Source organism: Ranitomeya variabilis, chromosome 4 (genome assembly GCF_051348905.1).
Source record: "Ranitomeya variabilis isolate aRanVar5 chromosome 4, aRanVar5.hap1, whole genome shotgun sequence".
Classification (NCBI taxonomy): domain Eukaryota; kingdom Metazoa; phylum Chordata; class Amphibia; order Anura; family Dendrobatidae; genus Ranitomeya; species Ranitomeya variabilis.
The window spans coordinates 21,432,251-21,457,213 of NC_135235.1; the positions used below are offsets into that span (position 1 = coordinate 21,432,251).

Below are 24,963 nucleotides of genomic sequence, written 5' to 3' on the forward strand. Positions count from 1 at the left end.
ATTTCTGGATCTCTGTGAGCCCGGACTCCTTGCACAGCTGCATTGCTGGATCTGTGATCCCGGACTCCTTGCACAGCTGCATTGCTGGATCTGTGTGAGCCCGGACTCCTTGTACAGCTGCATTGCTGGATCTGTGATCCTGGACTCCTTGCACAGCTGCATTGCTGGATCTGTGAGCCCGGACTCCTTGCACAGCTGCATTGCTGGATCTGTGTGAGCCCGGACTCCTTGCACAGCTACAGTTTGTTACAATGTTATCAGTCTCCCTAAACATGAGTGATACGTGTTATCCTTCCATGCTCTGACTCTTTGCTGGCTGCTCTTAGGGCATGTGAACACATTAAGAATGTCTGCATCCCTTGGGAGCACATTTTTTCTCCGCTTTTTACTTGTGTTTTTGCTGCAGATTTTTCCCATCTCATTAGTATGCGTGAAATCTGCAGAAAAACGGTGAAAAATTGACATCCTGCAGATTGCAATGTGTGCACACAGCCTTACCAGCACAGATACATTGTATCATTGCAGCACCCATCTGTCCCCTATGGCTGCGTGCACACGGGGCAAATTATTTGCTACAATTTTAGAGATGTTGCGTAAAATTCATCCACGTTTGTAGAAAATCTGTAGCGTAAATTGACCATTCCTTAGTGACAATATCCGTGGTCACCTGCCAATCTTAAAGATGTCACCCGTGCAGCAAATCAGGTTTTTACCGCTGCAGATTCTGCGGCTCGGGCTCTGTTCTCACATTGGCTTAGGGTGAAATTTTAATGTTGCAGATTTTCTAAACCCATTATTACTTGGATTTAAAAAAAAAAAAAAAAAAAAAAATATGCAGCGAAAAAAAATGGACACCAAGCGATCGCCCCAGGGCTCTGCTGACTGTCTGCTCCTGCCGATAACATCACTATGGTATATGTAGACCCTATAATGTCTGCATCCTAAGAATTTTTAGTTAGGGCTGGTGTCATTGGATTTCTTATATGATCCGAGGATCGGGGACTTCCACAGATTAAAGGGGTCCAGGCTAAGGTTACGTGCACAAGGCATTTGAATACGCTCCAAAACCTGATGGACAAAAATGCTAAAAGAAATTGTCATATGCACTGAACGTAAAAAACGCACTGCTGTGCCTGTTGCAGATTTTGACCTTTTAACCACCTCAGGCTTCGAAAGACATGAAGTGACTAAACGATATTAGCTGTCCGTTCTGCTGGCCAATCACTATTTAATAAAAAAAAAAAATGTGGAAAAAAGTCGGTGACATAGGGGCTGCAAAGAAACGACATAAAATCTGCCAAAAAATACAGTTACCGTTTTCTGCTTGAAAAACGCTGCAGGTACACTGGCATCATATACACATCAATTGCACAAATCCTTAAAGATCCCGACCCCTGGCTGTCTACAATGCACAGTGCCCTAATAACTTGGCTGCTTGTGTATTGTAGAGATCCAGTGGGATCCGCTAATGATCAGTTCTAATCTATGAAGAGATCCAGCAATAAGTGTTCAATTTCCTGCAGCGCCACCACTGGGGGAATGAGGTATTGCATTGTTTTCATTGCATTCAGTGGGCTCTCTGTGAAGTGCATGGATGTGCTCAGGAGTGAGAGATGCTCCGTAGCCCCTCTGGGTAATTTAGGGCAGTCTCATATTAGGAAAGGACCCTCAAAGAGCATGTGCGCCCTGATACTATCCATATCCTACTAAAAACTCGCCAAATACTTGGAATTTCCCTCCCAAAAAATCAGCAAAAAACCTATGTTTTTCATAGCTTAGGGGTATTACACCTGTGCGGAGGGAGGCAGTGCACTAATACTTCCTCGCACCCCCCAGGTAGGTCACTGTCGGGGGCGCAGGTGACTAGTGAGAGGCCGCAGGGACCTGCCTCTGTCTGCAGCCGCTCCCTTCCTGGAGCCGGACCAAGAAGCTGACATTTCTGTACAAGTGGCACTTAGGAAGCGCAGGGTGTAGTGCGGCTTCCTGCAGCTGTGCGGGCGGCAGACAGGATTAATGCTCTAGTTCTGTTCAAGCAGCTCCAAATAATGACTGTAGATGGGGCAGAGAGGGGGAACTGTGATATCCCCAGACATTGGGGAACAGAAACGATCACACTACATCTACCAGCAATACAGACCGAGTAGGCCAGAACCCACCCGACCACAGCGGGCGTCACACCGTATCCTGTACACCAAGTGCAGCCGAATAGCAAACATGGACGGCCAGACTAAAGCATCAGAATAATGACAGATGAAACGCCGACACCCAAGTCATGTACATGAACTGACACTCAGGGCAATGGTACCGACACTCGGGGTACAGGATAATGACACTGACACTGGGGGTACAGGATAATGACACTGACACTGGGGGTACAGGATAATGACACTGACACTCGGGGTACAGGATAGTGACACTGACACTCGGGGTACAGGATAATGACACTGACACTGGGGGTACAGGATAATGACACTGACACTCGGGGTACAGGATAATGACACTGATACTCGGGGTACAGGATAATGACACTGACACTGGGGGTACAGGATAATGACACTGACACTGGGGGTACAGGATAATGACACTGACACTGGGGGTACAGGATAATGACACTGACACTGGGGTACAGGATAATGACACTGACACTGGGGGTACAGGATAATGACACTGACACTGGGGGTACAGGATAATGACACTGACACTGGGGTACAGGATAATGACACTGACTCTCGGGGTACAGGATAATGACACCGACACTGGGGGTACAGGATAATGACACTGACACTGGGGGTACAGGATAATGACGCTGACACTCGGGGTACAGGATAATGACACTGACACTGGGGGTACAGGATAATGACACTGACACTCGGGGTACAGGATGATGACACTGACACTGGGGTACAGGATAATGACACCGACACTGGGGGTACAGGATAATGACGCTGACACTCGGGGTACAGGATAATGACACTGACACTGGGGGTACAGGATAATGACACTGACACTGGGGGTACAGGATAATGACACTGACACTCGGGGTACAGGATGATGACACTGACACTGGGGTACAGGATAATGACACCGACACTGGGGGTACAGGATAATGACGCTGACACTCGGGGTACAGGATAATGACACTGACACTCGGGGTACAGGATAATGACGCTGACACTCGGGGTACAGGATGATGACGCTGACACTCGGGGTACAGGATGATGACACTGACACTCGGGGTACAGGATGATGACGCTGACACTGGGGGTACAGGATAATGACACTGACACTCGGGGTACAGGATAATGACACTGACACTCGGGTTACAGGATGATGACGCTGACACTCGGGGTACAGGATGATGACGCTGACACTAGGGGTACAGGATAATGACACTGATTCTCGGGGTACAGGATAATGACGCTGACACTCGCGGTACAGGATAATGACACTGACACTGGGGGTACAGGATAATGACGCTGACACTCGGGGTACAGGATAATGACACTGACACTGGGGGTACAGTATAATGACACTGACACTCGGGGTACAGGATAATGACACTGACACTGGGGGTACAGGATAATGACACTGACACTCGGGGTACAGGATAATGACACTGACACTGGGGGTACAGGATAATGACACTGACACTCGGGGTACAGGATAATGACACTGACACTCGGGGTACAGGAAAATGACGCTGACACTCGGGGTACAGGATAATGACGCTGACACTCGGGGTACAGGATAATGACGCTGACACCCGGGGTACAGGATAATGACACTGACTCTCGGGGTACAGGATAATGACGCTGACACCCGGGGTACAGGATAATGGCGCTTACACTCGGGGTACAGGATAATGACACTGACTCTCGGGGTACAGGATAATGACACTGACACTAGGGGTACAGGATAATGACGCTGACACTCGGGGTACAGGATGATGACGCTGACACTCGGGGTACAGGATAATGACGCTGACACTCGGGGTACAGGATAATGACACTGACACTCGGGGTACAGGATAATGGCACTGACACTGGGGGTACAGGATAATGACACTGATTCTCGGGGTACACCTTAATGACTTGCTGACCTTGGGGTACAGGACAATCTATAATACCTTTCTCTTTCTCTTTAGGAGCACGATGCAGGCTGGGATATTTAAGGTGTGTCTGGTGGTGGTGACCGCAATCGTGAATCATCCGCTCCTCTTCCCAAATAACAACACCTTTCCTGCTAATGATGACCTAATGGTGGAAAAATTACGGGAAAGGGAAGAAAACTTAAAAAAAAAACAACTGGAACTTGAGCAACTTTTATTCCGTCCAGAGGAACCAGAGGAGGACAACACCACGAGAGAAAGCGAGACAGAAGGTGGATCCAGGTGGGACCTCTGGAGTACAGTGTCTATGGTCATATTTCTCCTCATTGAAGTATGGCGGCAAGACTTTAAGGACAACAACTCCCAAGAGCAAAGCAAAGAGGAGGATGATCTTGTGTTCATAGGAAATAATTGCCATGGTGTGTCACTTCCCAACAAGCCGATGTTGACCATCTTTCATGACCAATACATCCGAGCCACCACCCACGATGCAGTGAGAAGCAGGGAGTTTGTGGAAGGTTTTGCAGATGACCTGCTAGAGGCGTTAAGAAGTTTGTGCAACCGAGATACTGATATGGAGGTCGAGGACAGCATCTGCATTGGTAGTATGTATGAAAACTGGAGGGTGAACAAGCCACTGATGTGCGACCTACTTGTACCCTTTGCACCCCCAGAACCCTATCACTTTAGGTGCCAGCCATGGGTCTCTGACTCATCCATTGGTCCGGACAAACAAAATCACGGAACAATTCTTGTCTGTGGCCCCGATGATGAACCTTCCAGCTGTGTATGTGACAAGAAAAGACTTGGAGAAGATATGTTATGTCTTCTTCACCATCCCACCAGCCATCAAAAAGTAAGCAAGGATATCAATTTGCTGTGCTCTAAAAACACCAACTACCTAGACATTGACCAGGTCATGAAATGGTTCCAGACATCCGTAACCAAAGCATGGAGCAAAATTTCCCACAAGTATGAGTTTGAGCTGACCTTCAGCCAATTGGACTCTCCTGGAGCTTTGAGAGTCAAATTCAAGTCTGGAAAAGTCATCAGCTTCAACATCACCCCAGTAGTCCAGTATGAGGACACAGACCTGTATTTTATTTCCCATTTTCCCAGTATGCCTCGTGAAGTTGCCTCTGGAATTTACTGGATGTTGTCCTTTGCGGTCTACGAGAGAAGGTTCTTCAAGGACTTTGCCAAAAAGCTTCCAGATAATTCGTGCCACCTCAGCTGCCTACAAATAATGACTTTTCTCCATTCCAAGCAGTGTCACATAACTGGGCCAAGTGGCCTCACCACGTACCACCTAAAGACAGTCCTTATGCATCTTCTGCTTAGTCGACCCACTTCTGGTTGGGGAAGTTTCTTCCTAGAGGACCGGTTACGAGATATGTTCAAGAGTTTGGAGAAAAGTCTCCTAGAGAAAAAGCTCTATCACTTCATGGTTGGAAATGTCAAGCTTCCGAACACCGTGAACCTCCCTGAACACTTTCGAGAAGCAGAACCTGTTAACCTTTTCCGTTCCTTTGTCCTCAGCAGGGACCTTTATCAGAAAACTCTATCCATGTTCTATGAGATGTTGAAGAATGCAACCGTTGTCATTAATGAATACAGCTTACACCTGCCCAATGGTACCACCAACAAACCTTCTCAATAACCACATTTTTAGCCTCAACCATGACAGTGTTTTCTATTCCCTCCGAGGACGGATTGATGTCCACAATGACTATTTTATAGAAAGGGTTCCATTTTCTACAATCATCCCGTGTCTAATAGGATCGGCCATTGCTTTCCATAGTGGTATTTTTTTATTTTTTTTTAATAAACGTTTGTCATTACGGAGACCTGAGACATCATATATGTATTCCTGTCCTCCTGTAATCAACATTTTAATGTATTCATGTGTCCTTTACACCTGTATTAAAAAAAAAAACACAACAAAGGATCGGCTATTTTGAATTGACATCTAGTTCTGCTTTGGTTTTTGGACGTCCAGCCACCACATTATTTATTTATTGTCTTTAGTTTCCATAAAAACGTAATGAGAAAACTTGTAAGGTGTTTGCTGTCATTATTCCAGTGGTTCTGTCCAACAAAAGCCCAATCTGCAAGTATCATCTACCACAGATACATAGACGATGTCACCCAGTAATGTCCGGCCAGTGGGTACAATGGCCCAAACCATAGTCTTCTCATCCATCTAAAAGCCAGTTATGATGTTGGTAGTAAATTGATGTGTAGACCCCATGATTTTTGCAACACCTATGAATACAAAAATTGCATTTACAAAATCTTTGTCTTCGTTCTTGAATATTCAACCTGGTTTATGGTAAAACATTCTTATCTCATCCAAGACAAATCTCAGGATGGAGCATCTTCTGTAAGTAGACGACCCTACAGTCCATGTGTTGTATTTGATCAAAATTGGTAATTACGGCACTCCTGTGGATGGTTCCCACGTAAATCTTGTAGAAAACTTGGCACTCAGATAAATGTTGTAAGCAGATGATTTTATTTTGTTCAGGCAATCCAAAATTTATCAAAACGTTTTGGTCCTACGATGACCTTCATGCACCATGTGCTGCTGATCCTGAGCGTTCGTTTCTTCTTATAACCTTGTGCACACTGGAATCTGTCTGACTGATGAAGGTCATTGTAAGACTGAAATGTTTCTTTATTTTTGGAATGCCTGCACAAAATAAAATCATCTGCTTACAACATTTACCTGAGTGCCCAGTTTTCTACAAAACATATGCTGTATTTGGGCATATGGACTTCAAACTGGGCAGGTTTCCTTCGGGACCCCACGCTATGACGTAACACGGAGAGCCGCTCTGTGGGACCTAACCCATTTATACATTATAAAAAAAATCTTCTTTCCCTTTGGTTGTAGGTAAAACGTTGAGCTCTACTTACTTCCCCTCCCAATAAAAGCTGATTGCCATGGGATAGAAAGGGCAGACTGGTGCGGTTTGGCTAACTAATATAATGGCGTCGATTGTAAAAGATTATAATACTTTCTCTTATGTGCAAGAATATAACTACTATAATACTGCCCCTATACAAGAATATAACTACTATAATACTGCCCCTATGTACAAGAATATAACTACTATAATACTGCTCCTATGTACAAGAATATAACTACTATAATACTGCTCCTATGTACAAGAATATAACTACTATAATACTGCCCCTATGTACAAGAATATAACTACTATAATACTGCTCCCTATATACAAGAATATAACTACTATAATACTGCTCCTATGTACAATAATATAACTACTATAATACTGCCCCTATGTACAAGAATATAACTACTATAATACTGCTCATATGTACAAGAATATAACTACTATAATACTTCTCCCTCTGTACAAGAATATAACTACTATAATACTGCTCCTATGTACAATAATATAACTACTATAATACTGCCCCTATGTACAAGAATATAACTACTATAATACTTCTCCCTCTGTACAAGAATATAACTACTATAATACTGCTCCTATGTACAAGAATATAACTATTATATCCTGCTCCTATGTACAAGAATATAACTACTAGAATACTGCTCCTATGTACAAGAATATAACTACTATAATACTTCTCCTCTGTACAAGAATATAACTACTATAATACTGCTCCTATGTACAAGAATATAACTACTATAATACTGCTCCTATGTACAAGAATATAACTACTATAATACTGCTCTTATGTACAATAATATAACTACTATAATACTGCCCCCTATGTACAAGAATATAACTACTATAATACTGCTCCCTATGTACAATAATATAACTACTATAATACTGCCCCCTATGTACAAGAATATAACTACTATAATACTGCTCCCTATGTACAATAATATAACTACTATAATACTGCCCCTATGTACAAGAATATAACTACTATAATACTTCTCCTCTGTACAAGAATATAACTACTATAATACTGCTCCTATGTACAAGAATATAACTACTATAATACTGCTCCTATGTACAAGAATATAACTACTATAATACTGCTCCTATGTACAAGAATATAACTACTATAATACTGCCCCTATGTACAAGAATATAACTACTATAATACTGCTCCTATGTACAATGTATTTTGCAGACCGGAGCAGAGAATTATGGATCAGGTAGCACAGGTCATGTTGTGGGGTCTGTGTTGGATATGAAATATGTTGGATTTTTTCAGCTAGTAATACTTGGCCTGAGGGGCTTTTTGTCACCGTTGCTAATTCCTCTTCATGGTGTGACATCATGGATTGTGCTGCGTTAATCCTCATTTCCTATAAAACCAGTATGACACATAAGCGATGATTCAATAAACCATAAGGGCTGTGTGGTGACATGTTCCTCGGAGTCTGCGCTATGGCTTAGATCGCACCAGTCGGATTCCTGCAGACTCTTTTAGATGTACTCCCATCCAGTAGTGCTGGAGCAGTGCCTGGACCATCTTTGTCTTTGTTCTACAGGAATATCTGCCAATGTGAACAGGTCATTGGATAGAGGTCCGGACGTGCTTTGAAAAGTCTGTTCCACCTTGTCCCTCAAATGCTTTATAGGATTAAGTTCTAGGGACTGTTAAGGTTGGGAAAACGATAAAAGACACAATCATGTGTACCTGGAACCAATCCATGACTATTCGATCCTTGTGAAATTGGGCATTGTCCTTCTGACATAGGATCCATAGTTGCCATGTAAAGATAAATGGGCACAATGCTTATGTAATCACTACTATCCATCCAGAGCTAAAAGAGGTGCCAGAGTGCACCAAGAAAACATTCCCCACAGTTACCCCACCAGCCTCACAGGAAGGGATCATCCATTCACAGGTATCAGAGGAGCCAGGCTGTGCCAAGAAAACATTTCCCACCATTACTCCACCAGTCTCACAGGAAGGTGTCATCCTTTCACAGGTATAAGAGCAGCCAGGGTGTGCACGAAGAAGACATTCCCCACCATTACTCCACCAGCCTTATAGGAAGGGATCACATACCTCCCAACTTTTGAAGATGGGAAAGAGGGACAAAGTTTGGGGCGCGCAACGCGCGCCGCGGCAAGTTTTAGGCCACGCCCTCTAACCACACCCATTCATAATTAGTCACACCCATATCCACGTCCCAACCACACCCATTTAGCACTGCTGATCACACTTTCATATACAAAAATTATAAACAAAAAACTATGGCCACACAGTGCTCCATACTGTATAATGGCCACACATGATGCTCCATACTGTATAATGGCCACACATTATGCTCCATACTGTATAATGACCGCACATGATGCTCCATACTGTATAATGGCCGCACATGATGCTCCATACTGTATAATGGCCACACATGATGCTCCATACTGTATAATGGCCGCACATGATGCTCCATACTGTATAATGACCGCACATGATGCTCCATACTGTATAATGGCCACACATGATGCCCCATACTGTATAATGACCGCACATGATGCTCCATACTGTATAATGGCCACACATGATGCCCCATACTGTATAATGACCGCACATGATGCTCCATACTGTATGATGACCACACATGATGCTCCATACTGTATAATGGCCGCACATGATGCTCCATACTGTATAATGACCGCACGTGATGCTCCATACTGTATAATGGCCACACATGATGCCCCATACTGTATAATGACCGCACATGATGCTCCATACTGTATAATGACCGCACATGATGCTCCATACTGTATATTGGCTGCACATGATGCTCCATACTGTATAATGACTGCACATGATGCTCCATACTGTATATTGGCTGCACATAATGCTCCATACTGTATATTGGCTGCACATGATGCTCCATACTGTATAATGGCCCCACATGATGCTCCATACTGTATAATGACCCCACATGATGCTCCATACTGTATAATGACCACACATGATGCTCCATACTGTATAATGACCGCACATAATGCTCCATACTGTATAATGGCCCCACATGATGCCCCATACTGTATAATGACCGCACATGATGCTCCATACTGTATAATGACCGCACATGATGCTCCATACTGTATATTGGCCGCACATGATGCTCCATACTGTATATTGGCCGCACATGATGCTCCATACTGTATATTGGCCGCACATGGTACTTCGTACCATATAATGGCCACACATAGCTACTCCTACACATGCGGCTGTGCTCCGTACACTTTGCACACACGGCTCCGCTCCGTACATATGTGCTCCGCTCCATACACCTCATGCACACACGGCTCCGCTCCATACACCTCGCACACACACGGCTCCGCTCCATACACCTCGCACACACACGGCTCCGCTCCATACACCACGCACACACACGGCTCCGCTTCATACACCTCGCACACACACGGCTCCGCTCCGTACACCTCGCACACACACGGCTCCGCTCCATACACCTCGCACACACACGGCTCCGCTCCATACACCTCGCACACACACGGCTCCGCTCCATACACCTCGCACACACACGGCTCCGCTCCATACACCTCGCACACACATGGCTCCGCTCCATACACCTCGCACACGGCTCTGCTCCATACACCTCACACACACACATGGCTCCGCTCCATACACCTCGCACACACGGCTCCGCTCCATACACCTCGCACACACACGGCTCCGCTCCATACACCTCGCACACACACGGCTCCGCTCCGTACACCTCGCACACACACGGCTCCGCTCCATACACCTCGCACACACACGGCTCCGCTCCATACACCTCGCACACACATGGCTCCGCTCCATACACCTCGCACACGGCTCTGCTCCATACACCTCACACACACACATGGCTCCGCTCCATACACCTCGCACACACGGCTCCGCTCCATACACCTCGCACACACACGGCTCCGCTCCATACACCTCGCACACACACGGCTCCGCTCCATACACCTCGCACACACACGGCTCCACTCCGTACACATGTGCTCCGCTCCATACACCTCATACACACACGGCTCCGCTCCATACACCTCGCACACACACGGCTCCGCTCCATACACCTCGCACACACACGGCTCCACTCCGTACACATGTGCTCCGCTCCATACACCTCATACACACACGGCTCCGCTCCATACACCTCGCACACACACATGGCTCCACTCCATACACCTCGCACACACGGCTCCGCTCCATACACCTCGCACACACACGGCTCCGCTCCATACACCTCGCACACACACGGCTCCGCTCCATACACCTCGCACACACACGGCTCCACTCCGTACACATGTGCTCCGCTCCATACACCTCATACACACACGGCTCCGCTCCATACACCTCGCACACACACGGCTCCGCTCCATACACCTCGCACACACACGGCTCCACTCCGTACACATGTGCTCCGCTCCATACACCTCATACACACACGGCTCCGCTCCATACAGCTCATACACACCTGGCTCCGCTCCATTTTTGTTTCTAATTATTTACAACGCAGGAGCAGCTAATGAATACTATTATCAGCCGTTCCTGTTCTCACGGTTATTAGCGGCAGCAGGCGTCGGCTGATGGGAGCAGTAGTCCGATCAGCTGACAACAGTGACGGGTGGTAAATGCTATACCTCTGATCACAGCTGATGGCTCACACTGTCTTTTGACAGCGTGGGAACCGTGGCTGTCTGACCGGCGGTGATGATTTTACCGCCGATACAGAAGCGGTGTTTTCTGCGCTGTCATGCACATGGCAAACACTGGATGTTCGGGCCCCCCATTCGGTAAAGGTACCGTTCTGGTAGCCCAACCCAAACCTTTTGTAACTGTTTGGCCAAACAAGCCAGACCCAAACTTCCAAGTGTCTGCCCATCTCTATTCCCCACCAGACTCGCAGGAAGTGATCCTGCATTCACAGGTATCAGAAGAGCCAAGATGTACCAAGAAAACATTCCTCGCCATTACTCCACCAGTTTCACAGAAAGGGATCATCCATTCACAGGTATGAAAGGAGCCAGGCTGTGTCAAGCAAACATTCCCTGACATTACTCCACCAGCCTCACCGGAAAGGATCATCCATTCACATCAGGCGTCAGAGGAGCCATGGTGCACCAAGAAACAATTCCCCACCAGCCTCACAGGAATGAAACATCTATTCACAGGCATTTATAAACAAAAAAAGAGGAGTACCAGACTACCCATATAAAATATATCGAATATTTATTAGTTATCAATATAAAAAGAGTAACACCAAATACACAATTACTATAAAAAGATTATATATACAAACAAATTATGTAATGAACGACACAGACAAAAGTCCGACACAGTTGCACATATGTAAACAGGACCGGGAGTTTCCCCTTCCCCTGAGGAAGCCCACGCGAAACGCGCGTTGGGGCTGCGCAGTCTAACCAGTGCACGGACATATTTGGGTGAGATACTACTTTCTGTATTTGATGCATACTGTTGAAAGATCTGGGAATTTTTATATAGGGCCATAGCTATTGTGATGATGTGGTTTTGATTAACTCTAAATATACCCATTATATTGTGACAGTGTTGCAGTATACATACTACGGTTATTGAAACTCCCGATCCTGTTTACATATCTGCAACTGTGTCGGACTTTTGTCTGTGTCCTTCACTACATAATTTGCTTGTCCATATAATCTTTTTATAATAATTGTGTATTTGGTGTTACTCTTTTTATATTGATAACTAATAAATATTCGATATATTTTATATGGGTAGTCTGGTACTCCTCTTTTTTGTTTATAATTATATTTTGGAGTATGTTTTATGCCTGTTTTTAACAGAGCTGATTTTTATTAATTTTATTCTGGATGTTCGTATTAATACTATTTACAGGTACTGTATCAGAGGAGCCAGGGTGTACCAAGAAAACATTCCCCATTAGTACTCCACCAGCCTCACAGGAAGGGATCATCTTTTCACAGGTATCAGAGCAGCCAGGGTGTACACCAAGAAAGCATTGCCCACCATTAATCCACCAGCTTCATAGAAAGGGATCATCCATTCACAGGTATGAAAGGAGCCAGGCTGTGTCAAAAAATATTCCCTGCCATTACTCCACCAGCCTCACTGGAAAGGATCATCTATTCCAAGGTATCAGAGGAGCCGGGGTGTGCACCAAGGAAACATTCACCAAGGAAACATTCACCAAGGAAACATTCCCCACCATTACTCCATCAGCCTCACAGGAAAGGATCATCCATTCCAAGGTATCAGAGGAGCCGGGGTGTGCACCAAGGAAACATTCCCCACCATTACTCCACCAGCCTCACTGGAAAGGATCATCTATTCCAAGGTATCAGAGGAGCCGGGGTGTGCACCAAGGAAACATTCCCCACCATTACTCCATCAGCATCATAGGAAAGGATCATCATTTTTCAGGTATCAGAGGAGCCGGGGTGTGCACCAAGAAAGCATTGCCCACCATTAATCCACCAGCTTCACAGAAAGGGATCATCCATTCACAGGTATGAAAGGAGCCAGGCTGTGTCAAAAAATATTCCCTGCCATTACTCCACCAGCCTCATAGGAGAGGATCATCATTTTTCAGGTATCAGAGGAGCCGGGGTGTGCACCAAGAAAACATTCCTCACCATTACTCCACCAGCCTCACTGGAAAGGATCATCTATTCCAAGGTATCAGAGGAGCCGGGGTGTGCACCAAGGAAACATTCCCCACCATTACTCCATCAGCCTCACAGGAAAGGATCATCATTTTTCAGGTATCAGAGGAGCCGGGGTGTGCACCAAGGAAACATTCCCCACCATTACTCCACCAGCCTCACAGGAAAGGATCATCATTTTTCAGGTATCAGAGGAGCCGGGGTGTGCACCAAGGAAACATTCCCCACCATTACTCCACCAGCCTCACAGGAAAGGATCATCATTTTTCAGGTATCAGAGGAGCCGGGGTGTGCACCAAGGAAACATTCCCCACCATTACTCCACCAGCCTCACAGGAAAGGATCATCATTTTTCAGGTATCAGAGGAGCCGGGGTGTGCACCAAGAAAACATTCCCCGCCATTACTCCACCAGCCTCACAGGAAAGGATCATCTATTCCAAGGTATCAGAGGAGCCGGGGTGTGCACCAAGGAAACATTCCCCACCATTACTCCATCAGCCTCACAGGAAAGGATCATCATTTTTCAGGTATCAGAGGAGCCGCGGTGTGCACCAAGGAAACATTCCCCACCATTACTCCACCAGCCTCACAGGAAAGGATCATCATTTTTCAGGTATCAGAGGAGCCGGGGTGTGCACCAAGAAAACATTCCCCGCCATTACTCCATCAGCCTCATAGGAAAGGATCATCATTTTTCAGGTATCAGAGGAGCCGGGGTGTGCACCAAGAAAACATTCCCCGCCATTACTCCACCAGCCTCACAGGAAAGGATCATCCTTTTTCAGGTATCAGAGGAGCCAGGGTGTGCACCAAGAAAACATTCCCCGCCATTACTCCACCAGCTTCACAGGAAAGGATCATCATTTTTCAGGTATCAGAGGAGCCGGGGTGTGCACCAAGAAAACATTCCCCGCCATTACTCCATCAGCCTCATAGGAAAGGATCATCATTTTTCAGGTATCAGAGAAGCCGGGGTGTGCACCAAGAAAACATTCCCCGCCATTACTCCACCAGCCTCACAGGAAAGGATCATCCTTTTTCAGGTATCAGAGGAGCCAGGGTGTGCACCAAGAAAACATTCCCCGCCATTACTCCACCAGCCTCACAGGAAAGGATCGTCATTTTTCAGGTATCAGAGGAGCCGGGGTGTGCACCAAGAAAACATTCTCCGCCATTACTCCACCAGCCTCACAGGAAAGGATCATCATTTTTCAGGTATCAGAGGAGCCGGGGTGTGCACCAAGAAAACATTCCCCACCATTACTCCACCAGCCTCACAGGAAAGGATCATCCTTTTTCAGGTATCAGAGGAGCCGGGGTGTGCACCAAGAAAACATTCCCCACCATTACTCCACCAGCCTCACAGGAAAGGATCATCCTTTTTCAGGTATCAGAGGAGCCGGGGTGTGCACCAAGGAAACATTCCCCACCATTACTCCACCAGCCTCACAGGAAAGGATCATCCTTTTTCAGGTATCAGAGGAGCCGGGGTGTGCACCAAGAAAACATTCCCCGCCATTACTCCACCAGCCTCACAGGAAAGGATCATCCTTTTTCAGGTATCAGAGGAGCCGGGGTGTGCACCAAGAAAACATTCCCCACCATTACTCCACCAGCCTCACAGGAAAGGATCATCCTTTTTCAGGTATCAGAGAAGCCAGGGTGTGCACCAAGAAAACATTCCCGCCACTACTCCACCAGCCTCATAGGAAAGGATCATCCTTTTACAGGTACACATCTTGTCACAGAGATCTGGATTTTTCTGACCGGCCAATATATTTCTAGCTGATAAAGTTTTTGACTTTCCCACTCTCTGGAGTCACCTTTCTTAGACAGTATCAGGACGTTTTGCTAGGGAACAACGAGTTGTGCACCCATTAGTGAGGTACCTGCATTATTTTTTCCTTCAGGTTTCTTGACTACGCACCTCCTGTTTTTCAGAATGATTCTTTTATCAAGGTCTGATACTTTCATCAGAACCATTCTTCACATACTCTATTTTCAGAGAGGAAGAGGACTTGAACTCTATAGCGCCACCTGTTGGAAGAAGCGATCCTACAAGTCACTATCGACCCTTTATCGAGTCTTGCAATATGACAATAAAAACCAAATCAGATTCTCAATTTGCAGACAAGGTGTTTCGGTCTATTGCCCCTCGTCAGTGCAAAGTATGAGAATTGATTTGACTAGGTGAGAGGCTCTGGACTGAGTAGGAGCATTGCATGATGAATAAGCCTACTTACCTGGGCATGCCAGATCTACCATTCTCCACAAGGAGAAACGTTACCCCTTAGACCTCAGTCCAGAGACTTTCTCCTAGCCAAATCAGTTCTCATACTGTGCACTGACGAGGGGCAACAACCCGAAACACCATGTCTGCAAATTGAGATTCTGATTTGGCTTTTATCATGTCATATCATGATGCAAATTGTTTATGGAATCTGCACCAAACTTGATAATAAGTTAAAAAAGCTGCAAAAAATTATGTGCGGGAAAAAAAAAAAAACTTAAAAACTGCACAACTAAAATAGTGTGTTCACACAGAGATTTTTAGTGGTGGAAAAATCTGAAGTTTTTAAGATAAATATACATCAGAAACCCATGCTTGTGTTTATTTTTTTCCTCTGGTTGTTTTTTTATTGTTCAGTTGTTTTTCTAACAAGGTTTTCAGCTTACATGCAGTTTTTTCAAGCTGTTTTCCCCCATTCTTCTTTTTATAGCCTTTCATACACATATGAACAAACTCTGCTCCAACATCCACATGCAAAAAAAAAAACTTCAAATGCTCTGAATAATTTTCCTATTGATTTTAATGGTAAATGCTGCTTTTCACGTGGATTTTAAAGAAGAATCAGCTTCCGAATCAACATAAAAAACCTCACATATCGTTTCATTTGGCAGTGTTAAGGCGCAGATTACAAGGATTTGTAACTTTTTTTTTTACCGCTATGTAATGCAAACTAGAATAATGTGGCTTCACTTAGAAATAAAAAGGAAGTGTATTAAAAGGGTAAGTTCATACTAGGTGCTTTTTGTTCAGCTTTTTTTTCTGCAGCAAAACCTGATCTCTTGGCAGGAAAGAAGCTGCAGAATAAAAGCACCGTATATACTCGAGTATAAGCCGACCCGAATATAAGCCGACCCCCCTAATTTTGCCACAAAAAACTGGGAAAACTTATTGACTCGAGTATAAGCCTAGGGTGGAAAATGCAGCAGCTACCGGTGAATTTCAAAAATAAAAATAGATGCTCCATACCGTTCATTATGGCCCCATAGCTGTACCATAGAAAGCTGTGCCATATAGTGCTCTGCACCGTTCATAATTGCCCCATAGCTGTGCCATATAGTGCTCTGCACCGTTCATTATTGCCCCATAGCTGTGCCATATAGTGCTCTGCACCGTTCATTATTGCCCTATAGCTGTGCCATATAGTGCTCTGCACCGTTCATTATTGCCCCATAGCTGTACCATAGAAAGCTGTGCCATATAGTGCTCTGCACCGTTCATTATGGCCCCATAGCTGTACCATAGAAAGCTGTGCCATATAGTGCTCTGCACCGTTCATAATTGCCCCATAGCTGTGCCATATAGTGCTCTGCACCGTTCATTATTGCCCCATAGCTGTGCCATATAGTGCTCTGCACCGTTCATTATTGCCCTATAGCTGTGCCATATAGTGCTCTGCACCGTTCATTATTGCCCCATAGCTGTACCATAGAAAGCTGTGCCATATAGTGCTCTGCACCGTTCATTATGGCCCCATAGCTGTACCATAGAAAGCTGTGCCATATAGTGCTCTGCACCGTTCATTATTGCCCCATAGCTGTACCATAGAAAGCTGTGCCATATAGTGCTCTGCACCGTTCATTATTGCCCCATAGCTGTACCATAGAAAGCTGTGCCATATAGTGCTCTGCACCGTTCATTATGGCCCCATAGCTGTACCATAGAAAGCTGTGCCATATAGTGCTCTGCACCGTTCATAATTGCCCCATAGCTGTGCCATATAGTGCTCTGCACCGTTCATTATTGCCCCATAGCTGTGCCATATAGTGCTCTGCACCGTTCATTATTGCCCCATAGCTGTGCCATATAGTGCTCTGCACCATTATTGCCCCATAGCTGTGCCATACAGTGCTCTGCACCATTATTGCCCCATAGCTGTGCCATATAGTGCTCTGCACCGTTCATTATTGCCCCATAGCTGTGCCATATAGTGCTCTGCACCGTTCATTATTGCCCCATAGCTGTGCCATATAGTGCTCTGCACCGTTCATTATTGCCCCATAGCTGTGCCATATAGTGCTCTGCACCGTTCATTATTGCCCCATAGCTGTGCCATATAGTGCTCTGCACCGTTCATTATTGCCCCATAGATGTACCATAGAAAGCTGTGCCATTGCTGCTGCTGTTGCTGCAATAAAAATAAAAATGACATACCCACCTCTCTTGCTTGCAGCTCCTCAGCGTCCAGTCCCGGCGTCTCTCCGCACTGACTGATCAGGCAGGGGGCGGCGTGCACACTAGTACGTAATCGCACCCTCTGACCTGCACAGTCAGTGCGGAGAGACGCCGGGAAGATGGAGCGGCGCCCGGCGTGTGGAACGCGGACAGGTGAATATGTAATACTTACCTGCTCCCGGCGTCCCGCTCCTTCCCCCGGACAGCTGGTCTTCGGTGCCGCAGCCTCTTCCTCTATCAGCGGTCACCGTTACCGCTCATTAGAGAAATAAATATGCGGCTCCACCCCTATGGGAGTGGAGTCCATATTCATTTCTCTAATGAGCGGTCCCACGTGACCGCTGAACAGGGGAAGAGCTGCGGCACCCGGAGACCGTGGGACTGCAGGGACAGCGCCAGGAGCCCCGTAAGCAGGTAAGTATGCCTCAGTGCCCTCTCCCCCTCACCCGCCGACCCTGCCGCCGACCGTGACTCGAGTATAAGCCGAGAGGGGCACTTTCAGCCCAAAAATTTGGGCTGAAAATCTCGGCTTATACTCGAGTATATACGGTATGTTTTTCTTGCTTTTTTTGCGGCGGTTTTGACATGCTAGATTTGTCTCTTGTGCATGCTGATAAAGTTTAGTGTTCAAAAAAGTCCTATTCCAAAGAATGAGGGGTTTTGCACAAAAAAGCTGCAAGAAATGATACCTGCGATTTTTCAGCTTTTTTCACCACCCATTCAAGTCAATGGGTGAAAAACACTGAAAAACAATGAAAGAAGTGACATGCTCTATGTCCAAAAAATCATGCAAAGCACAAAATACTGACTACAAAACACCCAATGTGTGTGCAGGAGATTTCTGAAATCTCTTAGGCTTTGCTGGTACTGTAAAACAAAGCTGAAAATTAGCGTAAAAATGCCAAGATTTTCTTCAAAATCCACGTAAAAGAATCTAAAACAACGCATGGATTTCTCTTGAAAACCACGTCAGATTTGTCCCCCTTAAAGGAAATGTAGCAAGGCGGAATATTGCCAGTGGTAACATTGTGAGCAGAAGGTGGGGCTTCTACATGCACTGGATATTATACTTGCACTTGCTGGTGGTTTCCACGAGGTGGCGCTGTTTCTGAGCCGAGTATCCTGCCGAGCAGCCTGGAAAGTGGTCACTTCTCAAAGGGAAATGTCTCACATATTTGCAAAGTCTTCCCTCGCGACTGTAAGTAAAGAAGGAGAAATATTGTGCCCCGTTGTTACCCGTGTGTGATGTCTGTTTACGCCGGAGGAAAATATAGACCCCGGCGCTGCGGAGAGGCGTTCTGTATGTGCAGTGATGTAGCGGCCGGCGCTACGCTCTTATTCTGTTTCCTTCTTAAGTCTTGACAGGAAAAGCCCTTCTATCTCGCCGCACACAGCTGGATCACACGCTGGCCTTCTATTGTACGTAGACTTTTGTATAACATTTTATATATGTTTTATACAGTCATGGACGAAAGTGTTGACACCCTTGAAATTTTTCCAGAAAATGAAGTGTTTCTCCTAGAAAATTATTACAGTTCCCCATGTTTTGTTATACACAGGTTTATTTCCTTTTTGTGTATTAGAACTATAAAAAAAAAAAATTTGGACATAATTTCACAAAAAACCCCAAAAATGGACCCGACAAAATTGTTGGCACTCTCCTTATTATTCGGTTGCACCCTTTGTAATAAATAACTGCGATCAATCGCTTCCTATAACCATCTATAAGCTTCTTACTCCTCTCAGCCGGGATTTTGGACGACTCTTCTTACAAACTTCTCCCGGTCGCTTATATGTAAAGACGTCTTCTCCCAACAGCAATTGTAAGATCTCTCCACAGGTGATCGATGGGATTTAGATCCAGACTCATCGCTGCCACTTCAGAACTCTCCAGGGCTTTGTTTCCATCCATTTTGGCGGCTTCTTGTTGTATGTTTGAGGTCATTGTCCTCCTGGAAGACCCATGACCTAGGATGCAAACCCAGCTTTCTGACCCCGGGCACTACATTTCCACCCAAAATCCTTTGGTAATCTTCAGATTTCATGATGCCTTGTACACAGTCAAGACACCCAGTACCAGAGGTAGCAAAATAACACCAAAACATCCAGGTTTCCTCCACCATATCTGACTGTAGGTGCTGTGTTCTTTTCTTTGTAGGCCTCATTCCGTTTTCAGTAAACAATAGAATGATGTGCTTTACTAAAAAGCTCAATCTCGGTTTTGGCTGTCCACAAGAAGCTTTCACAGGAAGATTTTGGCTTACTCACGCACATTTTGGCAAACTGCCGTATAATTTTTTATGTCTCTGTGTCAGCAGTGAGGTCCTCCTTTGTCTCCTGCTATAGCATTTTATTTCATTCACATGTGGACGCATAGTTTGAGCTGACACTGATGCCCCCTGAGCCTGCAGGACAGCTTGGATTTCTTTTGAACTTGATTGGGGCTTATCCACCATCCAGACTTTCCTGCTTTGTAACCTTTCATCCATATTTCTCTAATGTCCTTGTCCGAGGAGATTAGCTACAGTGGGATGGGTTGTAAACTTCTTGATTATGTTGTGCACTGTGGACAAAGGAACATCAAGATCTCTGGAGATGGACTTGTAACCTTGAGTGTTGATATTTTTCAACAGTTTTGGTTCTCAAGTTCTCAGACTGTTCTCTTTTCCTCGTTCTGTCCTCCATGCTTAGTGAGGCACACAATTCAAAGTTTGAGTAAACTTCTCCCCTTTTTATCTGGTTTCATGTGTGATTTTCATATTGCCCACACCTGTTACTTGCCACAGGCGAGTCTGAACGAGCATCACATGCTTCAAACAAAGTTGTTTACCCACAATTTTGGAAAAGTGCCAACAATTTGTCAGGCATATTTGGGGAGTTTTGTATGAAATTATGTCCAATTTGGTTTTTTTCTCTTTTTTTTGTGTTGCTCCAATACACACAAAGGAAATAAACATGTGTATAACAAAACATGTGGAATTGTAATAATTTTCTGGAAGAAATACTTCATTTTCTGGAACAATTTCAAGGGTGCCAACACTTTCGGCCATGACTGTGCATGATAATTTATTAGTTCCTGTTTTATAAACTACAAATTAAATTCCCAAAAGGTTTTTTTACAAAATTATCTGCTTCTTAAACTTTGACGTAACAGATATTTTTTTTCCATAATTTGATGTTTATGTATTTATTTTTTTTGAAAGTGGTCAATGTTGTTTCAGCCAACTTTGCATAAATCAATACAAGTACAATACATTTTGTAATATATCTTATAGAAATATGCTTCTTTCTCCACTTATGAGCCACCTCTTCTCCTGCCCTTGCTCCTAGAATCATCATTCACTACGAAATACTGCTAAAATCCATCTTGCTTAATACAGACTGCTAGGAAGGATTCAGATTACAACTGCTTATTGGATTCCATGGAGAAAGGAGGAGCTGAATGAGAAATTGACTGATAGAGAGGGAGGCAGAAATAACACACAAACCTTTGCTGCTGTTTTCCAGTAAGTGTTTTATCTCTCCTCAGATGGACTAATAGCTAAGCTGAATACTACGGCTGTATAATGTCTTGCAGACATTTTTTTTTTAGTAAGTAATTTATCTCACTCTAGTGCTGGATTCACATATACTCTGCTCAGTAATACTCTCTGTTGTCCTCCATACTGCTGCTTTTTAGTAAGTGTGTTATCTCACCCAGAGCTGGATTTACAGCTACAGTTGAAATCAGAAGTTTCCATCCAGTATATAAAAAGACACATCTGCATGTTTTTCCCAATATCTGACATGAAATCAGAATAAACCTTTCCCGTTTTAGGTCAGTTAGGATTACCATAATTAATAAAATTTGCCACATGCCAGAATAATGAGAGAGAGAGATAATGTTTTTTTTTATTACTTAATGCAAAGTCAAAAGTTTACAGACACTAAGATTACTATGCCTTTAAACAATTCTGGACTGCCCATATGATGATGTCATGTGTTTGGAAGCTTCTGATTTGCCAACATCTGACTTAATTAAAGACACACCTATGGATGTATTTTAATGCACACCTGAAACACACTGCTTCTTTGTGTAGCATCATGGGAAAGTCTCAAGAAATCAGCCAAGATTTTAGGAAGAGAATTGTGAACTTGCACAAGTCTGGCTCATCCTTGGGCACAATTTCAAGATACCTGAAGGTGCCTCGTTCATCTGTACAAACAATTATACGCAAGAAAAAAACAAGATAGGAATGTTCAGCCATCATACCGCTCAGGAAGGAGATGGGTTTTGTGTCCCAGAGATGAACGTGCTTAGGTCAGACATTTGCAGATCAACCCAAGGACAAAAGCAAAAGACCTTGTGAAGATGATTGTGGAAGCTGGTAAGACTGTGTCACTATCCACAGTGAAACGAGTACTGTATCAACATGGGCTGAAAGGCCACTCTGCCAGGAAGAAGCCATTACTCCAAAAGAAACATAAAAAAGCCAGATTAATGTTTGCAAATGCACACAGGAACACAGACCTTAATTGTTGGAGCATAAAATGGAGAAAACGAGCACTCACCATGGGTCCAAACAATGTCTTTCTTTATTGAGGCTTCATGTGCAAAAACAGCAAGGCAGTGCAGGGAGAACCTTCGGTTCCTAACAGACGACGATCGTTTCGCTCCTCTGAGCTTCAACGGAGGAGGAGCGAAACGACCCATGGTGAGTGCTCGTTTTCTCCATTTTATGCTTGACAAACACTGTTTCTGTTTTCACGAGCACCCCATATGGTTGTGGTACTAGGACTTCAGCCGCTATGTGGAGGTGGGAGCACAGGTGAGCGGTGCTGATTGTGCGCTTGATTTTTTCTTTCGTTGCTTAATTTTTGGAGACATGTCCCGTGGTCTGATGAAAATAAAATTGAACGTTTTGGACATAATGACCATTGTTACGTTTGGAGGACAAAGGGAGAAGCTTGGAAGCCTAAGAACACCATCCCCACTGTGAAACACAGTGGTGGCCACATCATGTTGTGGGGTAGTTTTGCTGCTGGAGGGACTGGTGCACTTCACAAAATAGATGGCATCATGAGAAAAGAAGATTATGTTGGCAATACTGAAGCAAAAACTCAAGACATCAGCCTGGAAGCTAAATTTGGGAGGAAATGGGTCTTCCAATTGGACAATGACCCGAAGCATACTGCCAAAATGGTAACAAAGTGGCTTCAGGATAACAAAGTCAATGTTGTGGAGCGGCCATCACAAAGCCCTGATCTCAATCCTATTGAAAATTTATGGACAAAGCTGAAAAGGCCGGTGCGAGCAAGGCGACCTACAAACCTGGATCAGATATACCAGTGTTGTCAGGAGGAATGGACCCAAATTCCAACCAACTATTGTGAGAAGCTTGGGGAAAGAGATCCCTGCAGATGTGACTTTATATAGTGGATGGAAACGTCTGGTTTCAGATATACACTGCTCAGTACAGCTGGAGAATGTCCTCCATTCTGCTGCCACGTCTGACCATGCGCCACAAAGAGACAGGAGAGCAGGAATCCTTTATGTCAATGTGTTCTGTGTCTTGGAGACATCACAGCAGTTCATCTCTATCCAGTGGTGCAAAGACAATTAAAAATTACCAAAAGAGCCAGCAGGGTAAAAATGTGTGAAAATGGCGGCTAAAAGTAATGAAATGGCCAAAAACAATGTTATTCCCCATACGCACACATAAGAGTTTTTCTTGATTTTTGTGCCATTTTTGAGATGCACTAGCAAATATTGGAAGCGCGGCATTACAGCCGTGTGATATATATATATCACTATTCTTGTTGTAATTTCAAGGAGGATACAGAAGGGGGTAGAAAACAAATATCAGGAAATGTAAAAAAAAAAAAAAAAAACAGCGTGCCAAGCACTGTTGGGATATTAGTCACATCGTGTCCGTACAATGTAACATCCACAGTGAATTATTGTAGCGCGGTATGTGTGAGATCACGAGTCCGGAATGGGAGGATAGAAAACCGCAGCACTGCTGCATGTAAAAGGATTCACGCCGGCGAGGGCAGGGAGAAGAGATTAGGTTTTCATTTTGTTCAAAACCCTTTTCTGCCCCCAAAAAGGCGTTAGGGAAAATCCTAATTCATTAAAGAAATTGTAAAAGGTTGGAAATTTTTGGAAATGGCCATGCTACCTCAAGTTTTAGGGTTAAAACAGTCTCAACCACATAACGGGGCATCACCCACAGATCCCCCATAACAGTGAGTCACCCACAGATCCCCCATAACAGTGCATCACCCACAGATCCCCATAACAGTGAGTCACCCACAGATCCCCCATAACAGTGCATCATCCACAGATCCCCCATAAGGCCGGCGTCACACTCAGCGTATGTAAATACGGTCCGTTTTTTACGGCCGTAATACGCAGAAAAGTCCCCAAAATAGTGGTCCGTATGTCATCCGTAGTCAGGGTGTGTCAGCGTATTTTGCGCATGGCATCCTCCATATGTAATCCGTATGGCATCCGTACTGCGAGATTTTCTCGCAGGCTTGCAAAACCGACATCTAATGGATTTATGTGCTCAAATGTCCGCTAAAACATATATACAGTATATATATATATATATATATATATATATATATATATATATATATATATATATATATATATGTATGTCTTTGAGACACATATATATATATTCTGTATTTATATTTAATTTGGCGCGATATATGTGAAAAGCCAGTAATTCAATTGCCGGCTTTTTCTTT

The 24,963-nt window shown here is 44.6% G+C and overlaps 1 protein-coding gene across 5 annotated transcripts in view; it reads left to right on the forward strand.

Annotated features, from left to right (window-relative positions):
* The window catches only part of ITPRIP (inositol 1,4,5-trisphosphate receptor interacting protein), a 32,046-nt gene extending 25,878 nt beyond the window's left edge, over positions 1–6,168 (forward strand). For all 5 annotated transcript variants that reach the window (XM_077258076.1, XM_077258080.1, XM_077258079.1 and 2 more), the window contains one exon: positions 4,145–6,168. In XM_077258076.1, the coding sequence (XP_077114191.1) occupies positions 4,145–5,768 (1,624 nt within the window). In that variant the 3' untranslated portion in view covers positions 5,769–6,168. The remainder of the gene's footprint in view (positions 1–4,144) is intronic.
* Positions 6,169–24,963: the final 18,795 nt, after the last annotated feature.